A 24,044-nucleotide genomic window follows, 5' to 3' on the forward strand; every position below is an offset into this window, starting at 1 on the left:
TGAAGCATAAAGACACTACAGTGATGAAATGATCTCCGTCCTCTGGTAATCAGCGTAAACCCCCACGGGATGTTATTTCATCCCCAGTTAAGACCATGAATCAAAGTTTTTGAAGAAATATAACATATATGATACATGAGATGTCTAGAATATTCCAATTTAAAATAACAAGGTTATAAAAATGTCAGTTTAAATGTGACGTCAAAGTTACACAGGGGGAATTTAAAGGTTGCTTTTATCATCTGATGTAATACGTTGTGAGCAGTGGTGGAAACTAAGTACACTCACTTAAGTACAATTTTCAGGCCGGTATGCGTTATGCTCCAGGAGGCAAAAGTCCAAATATTGTACTTTTTAGACCACTGTATTTATTTTAAACATTTAGTTACTGTTACTGTTAGCTATTGTTGCAGATTGAGATTATTAACAAAAAATAATCAACAATAGATGGTGATGTATTATTACAGGTTAAACTCCCCAGCAGTAGGCTATATAAAGTAATTCAAAGTAGGCCCACTTTTACCAGCTGCAACATCAAAGTGATACAAAAATTAAAGCAAAATGAGTTTAATCTTTTATTTCATCTTAAAAAAAAGCTTTAGACCATAAATTGATATATTTAAAGGTTAGGGTGTGTGTGTTGCGTTAAGGTTTCATAAAAAAAAACAACAACAAAAAAACATTGGTGGCCACAGGGAGGCAGTACTTCCTCTGTTAGGTAAACACTGTCTGACGTGTCAAGTTAACATCTGCTAACAAAGAAAAATATTCCGGTTAAATAATGTGGCTCACAAATAAGAGCACACAGCAGACGAATCATATCATTGTAAGAGGTTCAGTGTGTGTATCCTTTAAAGATATTTGAAGACATAGGCAGTTTAATTCAAAACGCAGGGTCAGTTTCGGAAATATCATAGTTATCAATCAAACAACCATACTGCACTTGTAGCACTAAATTGATGCTTACTTGTTAATACTCCAATAATAATAATAATAACAATAATAATAACAAGAAGAAGAAGAAGAATTTCGTTTTTAATATTTTTTACTTTTGCCAGTAAGGAGTGTTGTTACAGCGTTAAAATAGCTATTGAAACCAGAGTGATGTCTTTTATTGTGAAAAACCAAAGTCTCTGACCGGAAGTGTGAATGTTTTTGTAGCTACTCTCTTCTCCGCCTTTACACTAACAGTCAGACCCACTCGGGAAATGTAGCTCGGCTGTCCTGCGAAGTTTTCTGCAACAAAATGTTTTTTAACTGCGGCTGACTGAGAAATGGAGACAGCGGCATGCACTTCTGCCGTGAAGTGAAAGGAGAGCAGGGGAGATTTAACGGTGAGTGTATTTAATAGCGATCTTGAAGTAGCTAACGTTAACGGCTGATATCGCACAGATCAGAACTTCCTCCTCTTTGAAGCTGGCTGGGATGCTAGCTAGTTTTTAGCTTTGTTAGCTTGTAAATTCTACTCGTTAAACTGATAAAGCCGCTGCTGACACCTGATAAAGTTTTATGCCCGTCAAGATTACTCACTCCCATTAACCATGTTGCTGATTTAACTGTATAGCGACTGAGCCAACACCACAGCTCGGCTAGTCGTCAACTCTTTGGGCGATTAAAGTTAGGCATTAGCTTAGCTTCCTGCTGCTAGCCAAATCTGATTTCGTTAGCTAGCAGGCTAACGCTGGCTAGCCAGGTGGAAAGTGTAAACATAATTTAGTCCTTTCTGTGCCGAGCGACAGAAGACGCATATGGTGCTTTTACACATAATGTTGTTTATTATTCATCATTTTAATGTCATTACTTGTAATAGAAGCCTTTTCTGTTAAATGTAACGGGGTGTTTGTGGATGCGAAATAACGTTATCCTCAGTATCTTAATTTCAGTACTTAGTTTGGATTCACAGTTTAGGGCTTTAAAAGACACGTTCGCGTGTTTTTTTTTAGCAAAAATAGTACAACTTGACCACTATAACCCACTGGAACAGATTCACACAGCAATTGTTTTGTTTACTCGACAATCATGTTGCATTAAATGCATTATTTCTTTGCATTTTTGTACTATTATTGCCGAGGCGGGTTTGGTTTCGTTTTATACAGTGAAACCATGTCTCAAAGTGCCAGAACTAGTGTTTTGAAATGATTTAATTTCATATATACAATAATAATTGACCCTTTGTTAGTACAGTTAATAATCAGTCAGTGGGTGCCCTATTTTGAGCATTTACCTATTTTTCGGTCCACACGTTTGCATTAAGTGATTTTTTTTAAGGTTCAGTTAATGTCTGTCTGAGGTTTGACTTGTCCTGATATTAAACACAGATATGGTCTGGTGAATGGAAATACTTTCCTTCAGTGGTTTTCTGTCACTTTATAGCATACTCGGTAATGTTTTACTGAATAGAGTCAGTTGCTGGGCCCATATTTAATCTGTGATCTTATAGCATGCACACCAACTTCATCCAAGTTTTCTACCACTGACGTGCAGTGCTTTGCTTTCTCTTAATGGCCTGTCATTGTTTAACTTTGACTTCAGTCTCACACTTACTGAACCTAAACAGAATGATGCCGTTTGTGCTCCTGTGTTTGTTGAGATGACATGGCCTCAAACTCAGGTCTTGCTGTGACTCAGTGGCGTTTCTCTCTACCAAGTGATGTGTTTTAAATTTTTGTGGCAGATTGCACATTTACAAACAATGTATTGTTCCTCAAATATTGACATGTGGGGTTATTTTTAAGCATATTCTGTTGTTTTATGTATTTTGAGTCAAGGAATTCGTCTTAAAACCCATATTTTTCATTTTATATAACGCGGATTTCCCCTGTGAGTAACCATGTATTGAAGGAAGCTAATTTTGCCTTTCTTGTCGCTTATTGATTCACAGGGCTTGCAGCATCACACACCCCCCCCCTTTATTTGTAAAGGAAAATCTAAAGTAGGGCAAAACTCCTCCAGGCTGAACTAGGTTAAGGTTAACAGACCTAAATTTGCTGGCCATCCTTTTATGATAAAAAAACATTTTATGTTACCCGCTTAACAGTTTTTTCAATCTGCTACGTCATAGTCCTGTTTATTGTTTATATTGGGGGGGAAAAAGCTAGAATTCAGATGGGAAAATTTGTGTTTTTGAAAGAGACCACATGTCTGTGTATATACCAGTAGATATGCAGTTTGTTAATTTTTAAATTCTTTGCTTTTAGCCCGTCAAAATATTTTATTTAAAAATGTATTTGTATAATCCAGTGATCATCACCCCTCTATCCCTCTCTCACACAGTGTGTGACGCTGACAGTCAGACAGCTGCCTGTGACAGAGACAAACAAGACGTGAGCTGTTGATTAAAGCAAACCCTTCCTTTTCCCCCCAATAATGTCTCCTATCTACAAGCACAGACTTATCTTGACTTTCCTTTCACTTGATGAATGAGCTAGCAAACATTTGTGGACCAGGGACTGATAGCTATCATGTCAGTATAGGCTTTTCTAGTTTCAGTCTCTATGTTTATTTTGTTACGTGGGACAATTGAGTATTGTCACAGCCTGAGATTATCTTTGAAATTCCTGTTAATCAAGGGGTAAACCCAAAGGAAAGAAAGAATCCAGAGATGCACTTAAAAGATAGTCTTCCAATGGAGATTATACAAGAATCAAGAGTATGTTTAGAGAAAGTTCATGTTGTAAAACTTGCTCCATGTTGCAATTTCTGTCCTGCTTGTTCCGTGATCTGTTTAAGTAAGTTCAGCAATGTTTTTTTTTATCTGGCAACAGCTGGGTATGAACAGGTCCTGTACATACCATGTTTTCTACATTATGTCAGATTATAAATAAGGTCAAAAGGCACTGTAATTATATTCGCCAATTTCTCACACAAATCTTGTACATTTTCTAGTGAAATGAATTAAAGGAGTCACAGTACAGCCATAGCTGTGATTAAACTGTGAGCTCCACAAATTGTGAATAACAGTTGGTGTGTCTTTAGCGCAGAATTGAACTGAGCCGCCTCCCCCATCACACCACCCATCTGCAACCCCCCCCCGCTGTGTTGGGTGAAAAGGCAGACTGTGAGGAGACTGTCATGGGATGAAGTGATTGGAAGATGCATGCCGAAGAGGGTTAACGGAGTGAATTTATCCAGTACCACCCATTCTTTTCCTGTGTGAAACTGAAATTATCCAAGAGTTGGTTTCAGCCACAGATGGTGGTGAGACACGACTAAAAACCGCCATAGCAATTGGTGTTCTAGGTACTTTACTTAGCTATAAAAAAAGTCCTTACATACGCCTCAGGTATTCTGTTCCCCCTTAAATTCCTGCTGCAGTTCAGAATGGTGGGAATTATTCAGCATGTCTCCTTTACTAAATTAGCTGTTGGCTGCATAATTTAGAGGGGTGCTGTTGGAGAGGCCGGGGCACACGTCCATAAGTGCTTGAATAGAGGCGGTCTCACCTCTTTTGTGCAGTTGTTCAGCATACGGAGACGTCTCGAAGAAGTTGGAGTGGTCATCGCCCAAGACACAGCAGCCAGCATGGGCGGTGCCTCTGGGTTTGGCTGGGAAATGTCCATATTGTTAAAGGCACCATGTGGCCCTAGTAGCACCTATGGAGCAGTTTTTGTTTGTCTCGTGCATGTACAAAAGGATGTATGCACATGCAGGTGATACACGTTCCTCCCGGTGTCTTCACACTGTTTCACTGACCTACAGTCAGCAGTAATGTGCCAAGATACGCAATGAAGCACCAGCAAAGACGAGGAAGAAGACTATATGTAAATACAACTTTTGTTCGTTTAAGAAAAAAATCTGACAGGGCACTTTTGAAAGGCTTTGTCTTGGAGGAAAAAAACATGTGCTCCTGGTGGTAAGGTCCCATGGCTGCACATGTGGCTCCTACTATAACACAAGCCCTCTGTGTGACAATGTATTTTACATGACACATGGAAATACTTTGCCATTCATAGCTATTGTAAAAATAACGGCAAATTTCCTGAACATCCCAGACATTCAAACATCACTAAACACATTACTGGCACTGCGATCCTGAAAGGGCACACAGACGTGGGAGAAACTCTAAGAATTCAAGCTGTCCTTGAAATGAATGGGCAGTATAGATTAGACTCCGAATACATCCATGATGTGGCTCTTGCCCTTTTATCGTTCTTGTCAGAACCCCACTGGGCAGTATTGATGTCCCTCTATGTAGTAGGCAAATGGTATCTTCTCTGTAGCTGGGGCAAACACTGGCCATCTTTATTTGCTGTCTCCATGGAGCGAAATGGAAAATGGAAAAACACAACCTCACGTTTAAATTGCTTTTCAGTATAAACCGGGTTTTTATACTTAAGAGAATTTTGCGACCCAATCTTTGCATCCCCAGTCGCATCCTTAGTTTTAATGACGCAGACATTCAAATGAAACCTCATCATATTGTACCAGATGCAGTGGAAAAGTACCTTCCCTGATGGCTGTAAATCAGACTGTTTAGTAAACAGTGCTGAAAGCAGCCTCAGAGGCATTCACTCCAGTACCTCCTATTCCCACTCTCTGCTCAACGTCAGACATTATTATTATACTTTGGCTGGCAGATAATAGGCTAAATAGAGATTCATTAAGCTACAGGGTTATATCGATGACCAGCTGACAGAAAGTTGGCCCACACCTGATGACATGCTGGGCAGTCTAACAATAACTTTTTCCGCCAGTGTTTGGTACTGTAGACAGCAGCGACAGTTTCAATAAAGCTGAAGAGGCAAGCTGAAGAGGCTTCCCTGATGAAGGCCACCAACCAACAAAACGTGTTGGTCTACCAATAAAGTAGCTCTATCTTCTACAAGTGTTGCTGGACTTCAGACCTTTTTCCCTTCTCCATGCACCTTGGAAGTAGTTGAAATTGTGCCAGAAACCCCAACTCTGTTTCTACAGTTTAGAAAAAGCTGAACTATTTCCTGTCAATGTAGTAGGTAAACAAGTACCTTTTCTATAGAGTTTGTCTTCCAGTCTCTGGGCTGTTTCTCCATTTCAGACCGCAAAACAGTTGAGTCCAAAATTATTACCCCCCCTTGTGAAATCAGGCAAAACCCTTGATTTCTCCATGGAAATGACCATTAACAACAAGTGTTTATAGTTTTATTTGTTTCCAAAATAACAAAGACAAAATGTTCAGTTTGATTAGGATATTTTATTGATGCAATGAGTTGAAAAAGGCAAAAATGACACGGCCAAAATTATTAGCCCCCTGGCCATTTTTAGTCAATAGTGTACCCTTTCTGAGCAAGCACAAGTGACAACCTCTTAGAGTATTTCTTTACAAGGTTGGCACATGTCTCTCGAGGGATTTTGGCCCATCCTTCTAATGCAAATTGTTCCAGCTAGTCCAAATTGCACGGTTTCCGAGCATGGACATTCACTTTGAGCATCCGCCACAGATTCTCAATTGGATTGAGATCTGGGCCAAACATAAGCAACATCCATGTGCCCAAACAGTTCCAGTTTAGTCTCATCAGACCAAAGGACAGACTTCCAAAACTCGTCTTTACCTTTCAAATGTTCACGGGCAATCCTTAGTCTGGCACTGATGTGCCGCTCTTTGAGTAAAGGGGTTCTTCTGGGACGATGGCCCTGAAGCTCACCACGATGAAGAGCCCTCACAACTGTGTTCCTTGAAACATCAACTCCAGAAGAGGCCAGGCCAGCAACAATCACCTTGGCAGATGTCCGGGGCTTCTTGCTGACATCTCTGACTATTTTCCTCTCCAGAGTTCTTGAAATTTTGTGCTTTTGTGCCGATTGACTGCACAGGTGTGGTTTGAAAGCTGATTGGTTGATTATGTGTGTTTTGAAAGCAAACATTCACGTGGGGGCTAATATTTTTGACCACCCCATTTTTCACTATTTGATATAAAGCAAGCCTAAACATTTATTTTACATTCCAAAATGTACCAAAAGCTACTTAATAGCACTGGTGAATGTTTCATTATATCAAGTTTTATCAATGATGCAAACATTGGGCAGAATTTTAGGAATATGTTCCATAATTCCTGGGGGGCCAATACTTTTGGCCTCAACTGTAACAGAAAGCATTGTCATGATCAGGAAGTCTGTCCTCCAGCTGGAATGTCACCGGAAATTAGCGTACGTAATGAACACTTTGAGCCACTCGTTTCTAGAAGCTGATCAGTGTATGTGAGATTTCTTTGAAGGCTACCAAACTCACAAAATCCCAGGAAGCTTACATCCTCTTTCCCTAAATTTGCCTTTCGGCTTTGAGAAACACAGCAAGAATTCCATCTTAATGCACTCCTGATTCCCCGAAGCCCAAACATACCCAAGTAAACACCATTTAAAGTCAACATTGTTAAACAAGAACATTGTCGAATAAGAATTGCAGTCGAGAGTACAGTGCAGCTGGTTTGTCAGATGATATGTGTATTATCGGGAATGTGATAAATTGGAGGTGGCTCAACCACAGCTATGTTAAGAGTAGAAGTGAATATGTCTTTCTCACAATTCTTTAATGAGAAAATGTAATGTTCTGATGAACATTTTGTTTGTGTTCAGTTTTTTTAACAAGACAAAAGAACACAAGATACACCATAAGTCATAAGAGCTGAGAAAAAGGACATGAACTACAAAGGTTACACTATTAGCTATTAACTATTATTATAAGCACTGAGAGTGAGACTGACAAAAAGACAATTCATATTAATAGAAAATAAGTGAGGCTGAGAAATGCAGCACGCACAGTGTTTTCACTTAAATTGCATTTTATATTGAAATTACATCCAGTAAGTATATGTCAAGTACATTTCACACTATTTGAATAATCCAGTAATCAAACATGTTTTTGGTTCATGTATTTTTGGGGTTGTAAAACCACAGACACCATTTTGATTGGACTCTGGGAAATGACACAGTTCACTAGTGTATACTTGTATTTTTGAAACCACTCACTGGCAATGTGCAGTGGCGACATGTTTACCGTGGCCTGGTTTCATTGACACTACAGCCTTTCTATTTACTTTGGAAATAGAAGACGCCCCGCAGAGCAATGTTAATGTGAATGTTCAGGAAAAGGATGTTTCTTTGGGAGATGCCATGATAATTTTATAGCTTATTAATTGTCCTAAAAATTACAAAACGCATTTATGAAACAGGGTTTTGACGTGCCAGGCACAGACCTGTAACATAAAATGTTCTAATGCTATTTACGTTATGCACCTAATTGTCTCTTTGCAAAATTACAGGCAATGTTAACCTAGATTTATTTCGTTTATTGCAGTGCGGGACCCAACATGTTATTGCTTCGTGGTCTGAAGGGCCACACTTGTTAAAACCATTAACACTGCAGCCCGCAGCGACACATTTTGTTCGTGACACTGTTTTTCCTATCCACCTTGACCCATAAATTATATTGCGACTCCCACCGAATGTCAGTAACCTTACTTCACCCTGGATTCCTGCTTGAAAACCCATATATTTAAACCATGTTACAGTCATGATAAAGCATCAGCTGATGCGAACTCAATGATTTCTTTTAAGAGTTGACAGAGGGTTGAAACCATTTATTCTGCCACAGAAGGCTTCCTGGCCCGGGGTTGTCTCAGGAACTGGGACACCATCCCAGTGTGTGAGCCGCGATTGCATGTGATTGCCCCCGGGCCACAGAACTTGAATACATGCATGTGCGCACACACACAAATTCGCTGACCACAGTCACATGGAAAGTCCCACTCACTCTCGGTACAGCGCTGAAGCAGGCTTTTCCAGTTTAATTACGCCTTGGGAGTGTAATTTCACATTGACTTGCGGGTAGCTTGAAATTGCTCCTCTGTCTTGTTAAAGTTTCCTCTTGCTCGCTTTACTTGGCTGGTTCACCCAATACATCATCAAGCTTTGTTATGATGTGGAACTGTAATGTTAGGACATCACTTCAGGGTCACGGCCACTAGTTTAATCATTAGAAAAGCATTCGCTGCTTTTGTTGGTCAATGGCACAGTTCAGTGTTAGGATAACTCAAGGATGGCTCTAGAAATTTCCGGCTAAAACGTTTTCAGTAGTCGCCATTAAAAATTCAGCACAGTCCGTCTCTGGGTCCGTGGCATCATTGTGTCCTTATCTTTCATCGGAGATACACTCAGCGCCCTGACACACCTCAAGGAAGCAACACCAGCAAACTGTCTGATGTGTCGTCTCACGTCACCCCGCATCATCTCATGTCGCGTTACCCGCTGGTGTTTTGTGTTGCTTTAATTTCAGATGTCGCATGCAGGCTTTGGGTTTTAATTGTGACTCTAAAACTGTCAGAACCACCAATTAAGCCCATTATTCTTTACAACTTGGCTGCAGTGCTAATGGCTTAATGAGATGCAATTATGGTTTAGACTTCTTTAAATCTTATTTATCTTTAGCTCACCGTTGAGCATATAGGTTAATTCTATATTATATTCACTTTTACGTTGTAGTCAGCTATATGTGGCTGCATAGTAACATCTAGTCCTCTACACCGCATGTTTATTTGTCTTTATTTAGTTTCTCAGTAAATTCTATTTTGAGTGAGAACTGAGAAAATGAGTACAGCTACTACTTCACACAGTGCAGGTCTTTAATGAGCACTTTTATGATTTTGTGATTAAATTAGACTAAACTGAAAGATGACAACGATTGATCGCACTTACACATCATACATTTTGTATCTTCTAGTGTTGAGTAAAAACTGAAAAGATGTTTGACTCCAGTTGTGAAACTTTAGAGAAAAAAAAAACCTGAACATGTCTTGGTCGCCTGAGTATGTGGGAGGAACTGACTGCATGTTCTGGAAAGCTAGAGCAGCTCTGTCTCTGTCGTTGACTGATCGTAGAAATGAGCCTTTAAATCTCTCCTCCAAAATGTCGTCTTCTGTTTGTGTTTAATCACAGTCCCTTTTCATCCATCTTGTATGCAGACAGTCGCTGATGCAGTACTGTCAGTTTAGTAATTTCCAGTTTTCAACAATAATGGGACAAATGGCAGCCACTTTACCTTCCTCCCATCTAAGGAGTCATTTTGTGAGCATGTCCCACCTGCCATTCAAACTGCACTTCATGTGTGCAATCATCTGCAGCTTTTGAAATGCTTTTTTTCCAAGTCCTAACAGCCCTGTTATCACTGTGATACCACAGCAGTCACAGTATCTGTGCCATTTTTCCTTAAATGCAGTAAAAGGACTAGATGTTCATGCTCCCCATGTTTTATAGCACAGAGTTTTTCAAAAAAAAGGGTGTAAAAGACACATACATTTAAAAACACACATTTGCACCTGTCACTATTCAGTCTGAGAAGTGTACAGAAGTTTAGTGTTCTGGTAGCTCAGCTGTGAAATCTTCTTTTTGACATAGACACATCTTGTGATCAAATCATCCAGCGTGCAAAATGAATTCAGCTTAAACTTGGTTGATATGGAGGAGTACGGAGCGTCGGTATCTCAACACGTGCAGTTTAGGCACCAGACTGAACCTTGCTTATTGCTGTGCAGCTAAAAGACTTTTCCTGTCTATTAAAACTCTCCTGTAACACCTGAGTAGCCGTAGTAAAACTTCACTTCTAATTAGTCACCTTTTGGTCCCCACTGGAATTTCCCTGAAATTAGTCCCTAATGACAAAAACACACACACACATACACTTCAGTTTAGAGCATACAGAATCAGAGGGGAATCACTCCTCATTCTCCATTTTGTCTTTTTGGTAATATGCTGTAGGATCATGTCGCATGTCGGGACCAATGAAAGCAGGCAAATTGTCAAGGTATCACACAAGCACCATAACTTGTAATATATAATAATATATATTATATTTGTCACATTTATGGACAGCTCTAGGTCAGATTCCTGTGGTTTAAACCTTATGAAAGGCACAATATGTTTATGTTGGAACAGCTGTAACATCAATGTTGAAAAGAACTAATAAAATAACATACTGTAAGGCGTGTGTGTGCGTGCGCATGGTCAAAAGGACGGTATACTCCAAAGGGATCCAAGTATTTTTAATAACATTGCATAGCCCTCAGGTGTAGCGCCTCTTGCTGATGCCAGTGCTGTTTTGTTATGTTCCAAATGAGAATTGGACAAATTTATGGACATAATTAGAACATGCAGTTTCTTCACCTATGCTGAGAACACACCCTGTGTTTTAAAGGCTGTATTATAACCTAATGTGGCCATGGTTATTGATTTTTAAAGGCCTGTTGTGGATTTTGGACTGGTCTGCTTCAAACAGGACAGGTCACCTTGAAAAGATTGCAGATGGAAAATCTCTGATTTCCCAACTATGCTATGAGTGTTTGATGAGTTAAAGCTATCACTTCTGCAGCATTTCTGAACTTGAATCCTGGTGTTATTGTTGTTAAAAGTGTGATGCAGCATAAATTAGGTGCTAATGTTTCAACATTGGCACCTGTTGGGGATTGCATGTCTGGATAAAATGCAAATAGAGAGACAGTAAGATTTGATTCTCTTTAGGATTGAATCCAAAGCAAATATTTATCCAAAACCTGTTCATCATTCATCATCTGGGTTGGGATCTGTCAACTCTGTGTAGGCTTGCATCGCAGGTTTATTTCAGCATGAAATTTGCTTCTCTTGTTTTTGCATACATCTTTTGTGTTGATGTATGTCGGCAAGATAGAATCATGAGAACCAACGACTATCCTTCACATCCACTACATATATACTTGCTTTAGTTGTTCATATTGTGTAAAATAAGAACATGTGGAAGCATTTGAGGAAAGGTGTGGCTGCTTTAGAGGCACACTGACACAGCTGTGGCCACATCTGAGATATACAATAGGAAAAACACAGGATTTTGTCTTGTTTTGCCCACACATGACTAATACACACTCTAGGGAATGCCTGCAGTCATTTTATGTAAGCAGTCTCACACAGACAAACACGCATACACAGAGGCACAGAGGACACGCCTGAAGAAATGCCTAAAGCCTGCCAGAAAACTCTTAATTATCAGAGGGATTGTCCTTCCTCACACAGAAACCAGTGAAACGCCTCAGTGATGGATGCCTTGACTCAGAGCGTGTCAGATTTTTAATGTCGTTTCTTCACTTGCTTTGTTGTTCTGCATCCTGAGGATCACACCACTACACAGAGCTTCTGTTTTTGCTGCAGAACATTAAAAATGAATGATTTCAGCTTTGGTTCTCCACCTGATTTTCTGTTTTTTTTTTTTCTGTCTCTGTCAGGCTGATGTCCTACATCTGCGCATCGGCATCTCATCACTGTGATTAAAGCCAGACCACACTGCAGCCACTATGTCCTAGCTAAAGGAGGCCCAGTCCCCTTCCCTCACCATCCTGCCCCTTAAACCCCAGTCCTTCCCTCCATCTTCCTCCCTCTCCCCATCCCTCTTCTCCTCTCCTGATGTGGTGATTTCTGGCTGCAGCACCAGCGGTGCCCCCTCTGGCGTTATGATGAGCCTGCACCAGCAGCATCATGGCAGCACAGGCTCAGAGCGAGACCTTCACTCTGCTGCCTCATCTGTTAGCCTCCCCTCAGTCAGAAAGACCCCCAAGAAGCGCCGTCTATCCCTCCACTCACTCTTCGGTCGGAGACGCCGGCCTGACCGTGACCCCAAGCGCAAGTCCAGGCCTCTGCAGGCCGCAGCTGGAGTGGACGGCATTGTCAGTACCGAAAGTGTCCAGCCAGATACTTTCCATGATAAAACTTCTGCCCACTCTGCCCTGGGCGTAGCGTCAACTTCCTCGGTGTCGGGTTCATCAGAGCTGCTGGAGTGCCCCCTGTGCCTACTGCGCCATGCACGCGATCGCTTCCCTGACATCATGACCTGTCACCACCGCTCCTGTGCAGACTGCCTGCGACAGTATCTGCGCATCGAGATCTCAGAGTCTCGTGTCAACATCTGCTGCCCCGAGTGCTCAGAGCGCTTCAACCCCCACGACATCCGCATAATTCTGGGGGACCGAGCCCTCATGGAGAAATATGAGGAGTTCATGTTGAGGAGGTGGCTGGTAGCTGAACCTGACTGCCGCTGGTGCCCTGCCCCGGACTGTGGGTAAGAACAAGAGCAGAGATTAGGAACACCTGAAGTCTTTAAGGGAGACATTGTGACATGATGGTCTAGAAAGGGGTGGTGACCTTTAGAAAAAGTAACATTAAGTTGTGCCATCAGGTGTAACTCAAGGACAAGAATGAATTTTCCTGAACTTTTATTTGATTTATTTTTTTTTTTAAAAACTCTCTATTTTGGTTACCTGAGATGTGACTGGTGCTTCATACTTCTGATAGAACAAAAACACAAGTCCCAAAATAACACCGTAAGCAGCTACATCAAGGGACCGTCAAGGCATTAATCTGGCCTTTTGAGGTTCACCCCAGCTTCTGCATTAATGCCTGAGTTATAAATAAGTCGTAACAGTAATAGGCCCAAAAATGATGTGAGCAAGTGATGATGAGTAAGACAAAGTATAAATGGCCAAAGTGGAGAACAAACTTCCACTGTGCTGATCCTGTGAGGGGGAAAACAATTTTTCTGGTTTGCCTGTTTTGCGAGGAGGCGACGGCGTCTGTGAGGGTCAGGTCAGGGTCGTGTGTGTTTGGAGCTGGTTGGGATTCAACAGTTTGCTCACAGGGGCCTGGACGGAGGCTAACATTGTGCTCGCTAGGTCACCTTGCGTTACCTTTTGTTTAGTGCACCTTTAGGCCACGACCACCACAAACACAGCATAATTAAAACTGCTCCCATCTGCATTGCAGCATCTGTTGATACAGATGCCGTCAGGAGTGTTTGAAAGTTTTGAAGCAGCATCTGGCCCACATTCCCTGCGTCCAGTTACAGTTACTTTAGTTTCGAGTGATTACCGTGTTCATTAATGGCTTCACCCATCACTCTCTCTGTTGGCTTTGTTGCACCAACACTGCTCACCCTGTGTGCTAGAATAATGGCTCTTTCATGAGCTTGTTTCAGCTCTTGCTCTCATAATCTAATCAGTTAAGCTCTGGCTCGTTGTCTCTCTCTCTCTCCACTGTCGCTCTTTATTGTTGTGTAATTGTGCTCGCTGAGTAATTGGGCTATGGTGGTCAGCTCAGCAGTTGGGTTTGCCAAATTTAAGAATCCTCTGCATGAACATTAATCATTCAACTTAACACAGAATAGACCCTTGACTCTACAGTGCTGTCAAACATAGTTCATATCAAAGTCTTATTTGATCATCCCTGTTTTTGTATTTTATACAAATGAAGTTTTAAAGGGGACCAATGGTTATCAACATTTAAACAGGAGTCAGACCTGAACCTGAATGCAGCTATTACACTGATAGATTGGGCCTTTGACATATTGAAGTGTATGTGGGAAAACACAGGACAGTAATAATACCAAAAGGTCAATTTGGAAGGTTTCCCATCCACTTTATGACGTTTACAACATTTGCCATCAGTTTGCCTCACTGAGGTGTTAGTGGAGACTGTCTGGGCACTGTCTAGACTGACTGCTCTGTGGGTATACGGTGCCCACACACCCTCCGCCCCATACTGGACTGCAAAATGTGTCAGTTTCTACGGAAACATTGAAAAAAGCATCGTAAAATGATGTCATGAGTTATCGGTACATATGTTTTTGTTTACTTTTGTTTTTTATCTTTAACATCATAGCACAGAAGAACACTATAAAATACTTAAGATATTACGCAACACATGCAAAGAAGGACTTTTTCATTAATCCGATCTTCCTACTCCGCTATAAACTAGATTGCCTTCATTTTGTTTCATTTTTTTTCTGTCCATTTCATTACCTTGTTCCATCTTCCAGTGCAATGAGCACTGAGCACTTTTTGTTTATCTCTCAAATATGGCTGCAAATAATGATTATTCATTATCAATTAATACTTTATAAAAACATTCTCTAGAAATGTGTAGTTTTGCCACACCTACAGTTTAAAGACCAAAATGGTGGCCGATTACCCTAAAAAATGTCTAGTTTCTACTCTACTTTTCTCAAGTTTATTTATCATTACTATTATCATTATCATTATTATTACTACTACTGCTATTACTACTAGATGTCTCTGTTTATAAAAATAATGCCTAGTACAAGGATCAGGGTTTGCTTCACAAGAGATTTAGATGTTATTTGTCTTCTGGATTCAACGGATTAAATGGACAGTTTGCCAAGTTGTTTTAATTATGTGTGTTTATAACAAAAGAGCTGTTGGACTTTGCCTTGGTCATTCCATTTACTTCTCAATAAGCAGACCATTGTAATGGTCGAGGGCTACTGTGGTGTCATGCAGTCATGCAGAATTGATTGAACCAGTACTGATTTATTGCAACAGAGCTCATTGGTGAAATCATCATGGAAAATCAGCTAATTTCCTGTTAATGTAATGCACTTATCAAGGTGTTTGATTGCTAAAGATGTAAAGCAACAGTGTGTAAATACAAAAATCCACTTTCACTTTCACAGTAAACAATTGAAATTAGTTCTTGGTTCTACCCAGTCTAGTTTTACACTCCTGCTCTACCCCTGCTCTCGCCATTTTAGCCCTGGTGACCCCTAGTGTTGTGTGAAACTACAACATCCATGCTCTCCCTCCAGCGAATACTAACCACCATTTTGGCTGATGTCTCTCACGCTCTCAGTTACGCAGTCATAGCGTTCGGCTGTGCCAGCTGCCCAAAGATCACCTGTGGACGTGAGGGCTGTGGGACAGAGTTCTGCTACCACTGCAAACAGCTGTGGCATCCCAACCAGACATGTGACACCGCACGGCAACAACGGGCCCAAACTTTCCGGCTGAGGAGTTTCAGGTCCTCCTCGCTCAGTTACAGCCAAGAGAGTGGAGCAGCAGGTACGATAGATACACACCTGCACCCTCCGTGTACACACGTCAACTTTTTTTAGCCTCGTATTCATGCATACAGGTGTGTAAAGGTACACAATACATGCTGAAAGTATTTAGAGTATTGTAAGCAAAATGTTTCTCTTTCTTTCCCTCAATCACCCTCCACTAGGTGATGACATCAAGCCGTGCCCTCGCTGTGCTGCCTACATCATCAAGATGAATGATGGAAGCTGTAATCACATGACCTGTGCTGTCTGCGGCTGCGAGTTTTGCTGGCTCTGCATGAAGGAGATCTCTGATCTGCACTATTTAAGGTTAAAATAAAAAAAGCACTCAACTGTGTTTCCCTCCTGTTTTAAAGAATATTTGTATTGCGTGTTTTCTGTCTACTTTCAAAGAATGATTTACTGTCATGACATTGTGATGAGTATGTGCATGTTATTCGTGGTTGATTATGATGCATGTATGGTGAGTGTCTCCTCTGTGCGCTCATAGTCTGGGTATAGTCAAAAATTAGAAATTAAATGATAAAAAATTATTTTATATCAATACTTAACCTATGTTTAGCCCCGTTTTCAGGTATTCCGATAACAATGACAAATACACTCAGACTCTCTGTGTCCGACGGCCCTGACGATCTTTTTTTTCCCTCCCTCCAATCCTCTAACAGTCCGTCAGGCTGCACCTTCTGGGGAAAGAAGCCCTGGAGCAGAAAAAAGAAGATTCTCTGGCAGCTCGGCACGTTGGTGGGTGCACCCGTGGGCATCGCCCTCATAGCCGGCATTGCCATCCCTGCAATGATCATCGGCATCCCAGTCTACGTCGGCAGGAAGGTGAGATGAAACTGTGGTCAAATCTGATGAAATCTGATGGAACCCAGCTATTAATTACACAGTCTCCGTTCCAGAGATTCATGTTTTTAATTCAATTTGTGTAATTAGCAATGATCTTCCTCCTCAGATCCACAATCGCTACGAGGGCAAGGACATCTCAAAACACAAGAGGAACCTGGTAATAGCTGGTGGTGTGACGCTGTCTGTGATCGTGTCCCCCGTGGTCGCAGCAGTCACTGTTGGTAAGAAAGAAAGCATTTTCTCTCTTTCCCCTCTCGACTTGCCATCTCCTTCACCATCTGTTTCTAGACAACATTTAAATTATTCAAAAGGGTTTCCTTGGTGTAGTACCATATAACAGCATCATCCCAGATTTGGAAGTTTGCCACATGCTTTTCTTGTCTGTCTGCTTTGAATTCTCTGAAAAGGTAGATGTATTAAATGAAGATGCTATACGTTATACAGTCAATAAAACCTCCATTGGTTAAGTGTGTGTTTCGTTTGTGTTGTTTAGGCATCGGTGTCCCCATCATGCTGGCGTACGTTTACGGTGTTGTCCCGATCTCACTGTGCCGGAGCGGTGGCTGTGGAGTGTCTGCCGGCAATGGCAAAGGGGTGCGCATCGAGTTTGATGACGAAAATGACAACATAGGTAGCGGGGCAGCAGCCACAGGTGAGCACCTCTAACTGATGGGAAGAAAGGTGACGCACAAAGGAGAGCAATGCCACTGAGGAAGAAGTACAACTTAAACTTTAGCTTCAACATGTCTTTATTAATGTCCCTAAGCAGAGATTTGTCTCACAGTCGATTGAAACACAGACGTTAAAATAAAATACATAAATCATGTAATAAAAATGTGTAAAACCATGTAACCTCATATTAAACACTGCACATCAGGTGCCAGCATAACGGAAAACCACAGGACATCCAGCCATTTTCCAAAGAAGCTCAACAGACTGTGAAACATATCAGATTAAAAGACACCTGTAAACACAGTAATATCAGTAAACCTGTTGCATATCTGTCTCCTTTGAACGCTTCTTGCAGTTCCAGTCTCGCGCTGCTTTGTTTTGTGCCACTTATGCATTCTTATTAACTTGTTATTCATATTATTTTTATCAATGCCAGTCAAATGTTGTTGCAAAACCAAAGTTTATTCACGTTTAATAACGTTATCATATTGTTGTCGGATTGACAATGACTTGCTTGCATATTATAAACATTTACCATCCTGTCACTGAAGACAGGCTTATGTATCAGTTTGACACAATTATCTTGAGTCACATCTAGCACAGCACCTGAATGTTGGGAAAGCACCAGCAACTTATTCGCAACAATCACACGTGTGGTGGTGGAGGCTCTTAGTACGGACACATTTGTGTTCATGCATCTCTGTTTGGCTTGCAGAAGTACACCTTCATCTGTCAGTGCCTTTGTGTGTGCGTGTAAATTATTCATAGCCCACGAAGCGCCAAAACAGTTGATGGGAGACAAGTGTGTGTGATGGAGTGAAATGAATAGTGCGTTGTCAGTGGTTTTTCCTGTCGGCGTGTATTTGTCACAACGACGGCCGTGCGAGGTCGAACTCATCTTGCTTCTCCAGCAGGCGACGGATTGTATTTCTCACAGCTTCCATCAACACTGCAGCTGATAATTATGAATCCAAATGACAGACAGAGACTTTGACCTTTCCAGGAACATAAGGTGTGAGACTTGATGACACATATTCACACCTTAGAAGTCATCAACCTGTTGTTTGAGGATGAATATAAAGCCTATAAAAGTCAGTACTTTATTTATATAACTTCGGTAATGTTGTTATGCTTGCTGTTATCTGGGGTCGACTGCCCCAGTTCTTCCACAAGGCTCAATCTGTACTTCCCCCTCAACCTATTTCTTTCTTTCACTTTGGTTTTTCTAAGCTAAATAGTTCTTAGTGCTCATCAGAAACGATGTGCCTGGCTCTGCCCCCGTCAGTCCTAACCTTCTGTAAATTAATAAAGGGACACTTCCTGATTACCCCTTTTTTTTGCCTCAGACACAACCTCTGTGGCAGAGACTCGGCTCAACAATCCCAGCCTCGGGGATGGAGCGAGTGTTGGTGGCCTGACGGGCCTGAGCCTCAGTGTCAGCGGGAGCCACATGGAGCGCTGCGGCATGAGCTCCACCCAGCGGGACAACATGAGTGACAATGCCAGCACCACAGCCCTCGCTGGGACCAGCATCACAGGCAGCCTCTCCGGCAGCTGCTACAACAGGTAATAGACTGGACCGGGATGATCTCTGCATCACTAGTGAGAAAACTGAGGCATAAATGAAGCATAAACATGGCCGTGAGCTGCATTAGCACCAATTGTTAGTACCTGCCAATTGTTTTTTAAGATAAGATCAGATGGACTTTATTGATCCCCCATCAGGGGAGATTTACATGTTACAGCAGCAACAAGGGCAGGGGCAAGATAAGCAATAATAGAAAAGATAAGCAATAGTAGAAAAGTTATGCAGGACACAAAGACTGATAAAATTAACAAAAAATAAACAATATTGATAACAATAATTATTATTTACACTATGTAGCCCTTTAAAACAAGAGGACATTACCATAAAAAGACAGAATAAGAAAAATACAGTAGTAATACTGTAATAATAATAAATATTTACACTATGTACACCTTTCACTCTTCAGGATGGAAGTGCAGGCTGATGTGCAGAAGGAGCGTTGCAGTCTGAGTGGAGAGTCAGCCACCGTCAGTCTTGGGACAATCAGTGACAACGCGAGCACAAAAGCCATGGCGGGTTCCATCCTCAACGCCTATATGCCTCTGGAGAGGTCAGTAGCCTCATCCTACTTGTTGCGGCAGCACATTTGCTGCATGCTTTCTGCTCTAATGGAAAATAATGCTGGAAGCACAAAAACAAATTAGTGCAAAGTTAGGTTTCATCCTGTAGTGAGTGAGAAGTAAGGAGCACTTGATTCCTAATAAACATTTAAGTGAATATGCATGACAGATACCATAGACAGTGTAACACTGAACTGATTTGTGCTCTTACTGTTTTGCAGAGACAACAGTTTGGAGGTTCAGGCAGACGTGGAGTCCAAACAGGAGAAGGTGAGGCACTGCAGTGCCAGCAGCAGCCTGGATGAAGCCAGCTGTAGCAGCAGCACTGCCGGCCTCAAAGGCGCCGGCGACGGATCGTGCTCGTGCCCCTCTGCCTGCTGCAGTGCGCAGCCTGACAACCACTTCTGCCCCTCATCCCCCTGGTCAAAGGATCCCTCCACTTCTGGGGGCAGGAAGAGCAAAGGAAAGCTCTGGAACAGAGACGGCAGCAGCAAAGGAGAAACGAGAATTAACGAGACACGAGGAGATATGGATGCTCAGCTCCTGGAGCAGCGCAGCACTAACTCCTCTGAGTTTGATTCGCCATCTCTGAGCGGCAGCCTGCCCTCAGTGGCCGACTCGCACTGTAGCCACTTGTCGTCCGAGCTCAGCTGCTCGGACCCTGAAACCTCTCGACCAGACCCACCACCCTGCTCCGCCCCGATGGACACGCACCCTCATCATCCCGCCACTGCCTTCAGCGACGTAGCTATCACGCCCATGCCCGAGGTGGAGAACGACCGGCTGGAGCACTATCCGCCTCAGAGTAGCCACGCAGCCTTCACCCACCGCCTGCTGTCGTCATCTCCACCTGCTTCACCAAAAGAGGGGAGTAGTGGGACATTTCTGTACATCAGCGAGGAGAGCGGAGGCGACACTGCAGACACGAAGCCAGAGAAAGACACCAAAAACACTGCCGCACAGCCTGTAAGCCCAACAAGGAAGCGCTGTATACAAACAGACATCTAAAGGAACCTCTGGTGTTCTTTGGGTGTTGGCGGTGTTAGCACTGCTAGCTCAGTCAGCCTTATCACCTAATTTCACCGTTTAGTGAAGCATCTTGGGAAGCTGTCAGTCAAATTTAAGGCTATAAGTCTAATTCTGTTTTTATTTGCTGTGGAAGCAGGAATATTATGTGAATGTCAGTCTAAAGAGTTACATAGAGTGTTGAGGTCCAAGTTGAAGAGAGATTTGAGATTAAAGTAAACAGGAGCAGAGTTAAGTCAGAGCGGGTCGGTGGGTTCTGCTCTTCAGCGACAGAACAAGCTGATGTGTTTGAACCAGAAGCTTCAGCCTGTTGCCGAAGTGGAGCAGCGAGGCGTAGAGGAGGTAGAGTCGAATGTATGTGGACAGATGTAAAGCATGTTATCTGGATGGTGAGACACTGCAGAAGGTCCGTTCAGCTTTTATGACGATCTGCAAAGTTTGACCCCCATTTTATTTTCTGAATCTAAGCTCAAAGTGGTTTCCTACCCTTTTCTTACAGAAGAGATCTGATAAAGCTGGACAGGAGTCAGTAATACTTTGAGCTGCTATTTTAAAGCCTAAACCTGTTCTCTCCTGTGACATCTGCAAACATCTGGTTTTCTTTGGGGTTTGCATGAATCAGAGACGGAAATGTCATCACTGTGGTCCACCGCTGTGCCACCAGATCATTCTGTGACTCCTTAAAATGGCGCAAACACCACAGCTCAAGGATTGTTGGACCTAACAGGGACCAGTCCACACAGTAGCACATTTTCAGAAAATTTCATAATTTTTCCATAATCATCTATAAGAAATATTACTGTTGCTTTTGTTTAAAATGTGACCCCTGTTTTTTTTGTGCTTTTGTCTTTGCTTATTTTTATTTTCCATTTTGGGAAAGTTGGTTTTAATGTTGATGCCCTGTGTTGGGTCCAAACTTTTTAGTATGATCAGGTGGGAACTGTGCTGACGACGACTCAAACCGTAGCCCTTCATCCTTTTATTAAATATTGTGGATTTCAGACAGTTGCCATCTTGCATTAATTAATCTTCTCAAGCCCATGTCTGCACTGGTAAAAAAAAAAAAAAAAAAAAAAAAGACAAAAAACTCTCCTGTTTGTGGTTGCCTCTGTGCAAACGTTTTCACTGCAGTTTATAGTATAAAGTGGAATATTAAAGAAAGGGAATGGAAATAAGCAGAAAAGAAATTTGAAACGGTAGCAATTGTTACAATTTATTGTCAATTAATCAGTCTCTTAAACTGGAAAGTGAACCAAACATTGTGTTTGCAATAAGATAAAGAAGCTTTCTGATGTGTCCATTCAGAGGAACACATCAACTTAACAGCAAAAAAAGCTCTGATATACTTAAAGGTGCAATGACAAACTCCTCTTGTGTATTTGAGCACATACATCTTTCAGTGATTTAATCTTCAGTTGTGAACATGTGATGATGATGATGATGACAAAGGGTTACACTTTTGATTCTTCCTGAGTAATTTCCAAATCAAAATCTAATTTTTGATCCAGAGCTTTAGGTGTATTTTAACTACTATGTGTTTTGAGTCGTTTACTTAAATCCTTGCAAATGATTAATGCAAATAATTTTATATTTGTTGGACCCACAGTGCCTTTTGGGGAAAAAACCCTTTGTACAGTGTTTTTTATTTTAACTTCTTTTCCTCATTCTGTATGTCTTCAAATGGTAAACATAAACATCATGAGAGAGTTAATATTTGCCTCAAAAGAAAAAATTGAAAAAAAAAAAAAAGTTGATGCTAGATACTCACCCTCCCCTGAGTGCTAATGTTAGAGGCCACACAAGCCTGTTAAGCCCACCAAAGACTGCAGTCAGGCCACTGATGGTACCTGAATGTTTTTTTCTTTTTAAATTCACGAGGAGAGTTCAGTCCACAGGGTCAGTAAATGGCTCCTTCAGATCAGAAAGCCATCGCAATACAACAGTGAATTAAACCTGATTTTGGGGGCAATAGTCGAGACCAAAATGTTTCCGCAAAGTAGCCAAAGTCAGTTCACCTGTGATGTCGTCAGCTCCTGTTGGCAATAAAAACCCTGTTTATCCAAAGTCATCAGCATTTTGAGCATCAGGTGTTTGTGCTCAGCAGCTGTAGTGAATTTTCAGCCTGACCACAGATTGCCCTGCTGGGATGTCAGCCAGCCAACCAGCCGTTGGCAGTAAAGAGCTGGTTACCAGAGGAGCTGTGGTGTTGACTGAAAGAGTTTTTGGTGCACCTCAGAAGTGTCCAGCTGCAGGAGAATCCCACCATGTTTATGTCCCTCCTGGTAAACATGCCTGTTAAACACCTGTGAGTTTTATATTATTATTTGAAGACTAGTGCCAGGTCTATTTTCTAACTTGGTCAAAAGAGGCTTATTGCTATTTGGAAAAAATAAATATTATCTCTAATTATTTGCTTTATAATGTGCATGTAAATGCATATCCATAAACAATAAAATTCTCAATCAAGCTTGTCTGCATTTTTTGACATAGAAATGATGTTTTCCTCTCAGTCATTCCTTTCAGTCATTTATTGTGGACCTGATGACATCTGAGCAGCGTTAAAGGGTGTGGGTTACGTTTATTATGACATGCCAAGTGACTGACATCGGCATTAACTTTTACTAATGTGGTTTCAGTGTTATTGTTGGTTCCATCTGGCTACACATTCAGTTTACCCTTGTAATAAAAAAAAAAAGGCTCATTAAAGCGTCCACATAGCAGTTATTTATTTACATTTGCATTCAAACTATTTACATACAGTACATGCTCTTTACATTCTATGAAGCAACACGTCAAGCCTCATATCAAGTGTTCTCATTTAGTTTAGATTTGTATGCTTTTATTTAGACAATATGAGGAATATGGTGCCAGAGAAGATATGTATTGATACATTAATACCTCAAAGAATGAATGAAGTAAAAGTTGGCACATTGTGCTGCACAAAGACTTTCATTCTCTCGTGTGTACCGTGCTGACATGGGAAATTTAAAAAGCCAGAGTAGGGATGATTGAAAAGAGATGTTTTTAAGGCCCTGCACACATTTTGGTTACTTGAGGTCACAAATCAAAGTCAGAGTTATACCTCCTGAACAGGTGTGTAAATGCAAACAGGGGAGCCATCAGTCAAACGCTCTCTGTACAAACCACGCAGGTCTGAGGGCTCTAATTTGTGTTTTTAAGGGAAAACATCTGATTATGTGGACCAACAAGTCTGGATATGTTACAGTCTGAGGGTGGAGAGACTGACCTGTATAGACGTTACTTCACAGACTGGACTGCATGGGGTCAAATCAGCTGTGACGCTGCAGGTTACTTTTCTTTTGTTCTGACCTGCACGTTTGTTACCAAGCATAGTTGACTTTGGTTGAATGGAGGCTGTGAGGGCCGAGCAGAGCAAATAAAAAGGGCCTAGTTCCTTGTAGCAACTGGATTCAAAGTCCCCACGGATGCATTAATAAAACTATAATAAAGGATAAATAAAGAATTCATCACATAATAGTTAAATTGAATA

General features: G+C 41.5%; 1 protein-coding gene across 1 annotated transcript; it reads left to right on the forward strand.

Annotated features, from left to right (window-relative positions):
- The first annotated feature begins 1,202 nt into the window (after window positions 1–1,202).
- Window positions 1,203–22,999, forward strand: rnf19a (ring finger protein 19A, RBR E3 ubiquitin protein ligase). The gene is made up of 10 exons (XM_070847104.1): window positions 1,203–1,334; window positions 12,219–13,048; window positions 15,631–15,839; window positions 16,003–16,147; window positions 16,504–16,666; window positions 16,794–16,908; window positions 17,181–17,339; window positions 18,706–18,925; window positions 19,354–19,497; window positions 19,729–22,999. The coding sequence occupies exons 2-10, from the start codon at window positions 12,444–12,446 to the stop codon at window positions 20,513–20,515; spliced, it is 2,547 nt and encodes an 848-aa protein (XP_070703205.1). The 5' UTR covers window positions 1,203–1,334; window positions 12,219–12,443; the 3' UTR covers window positions 20,516–22,999.
- Window positions 23,000–24,044: the final 1,045 nt, after the last annotated feature.

The sequence above is a fragment of the Pempheris klunzingeri genome, chromosome 16 (assembly GCF_042242105.1).
Source record: "Pempheris klunzingeri isolate RE-2024b chromosome 16, fPemKlu1.hap1, whole genome shotgun sequence".
NCBI lineage: Eukaryota > Metazoa > Chordata > Actinopteri > Acropomatiformes > Pempheridae > Pempheris > Pempheris klunzingeri.

Bases quoted from the DNA above. Each gene is read 5' to 3' on its own strand.
- rnf19a (XM_070847104.1), top strand. From the start codon at position 12,444: ATGATGAGCCTGCACCAGCAGCATCATGGCAGCACAGGCTCAGAGCGA. The intron at 15,840-16,002 runs GTACGATAGATA...ACCCTCCACTAG, and splicing joins CCAAGAGAGTGGAGCAGCAG to GTGATGACATCAAGCCGTGC. The intron at 16,909-17,180 runs GTAAGAAAGAAA...TGTGTTGTTTAG, and splicing joins GGTCGCAGCAGTCACTGTTG to GCATCGGTGTCCCCATCATG.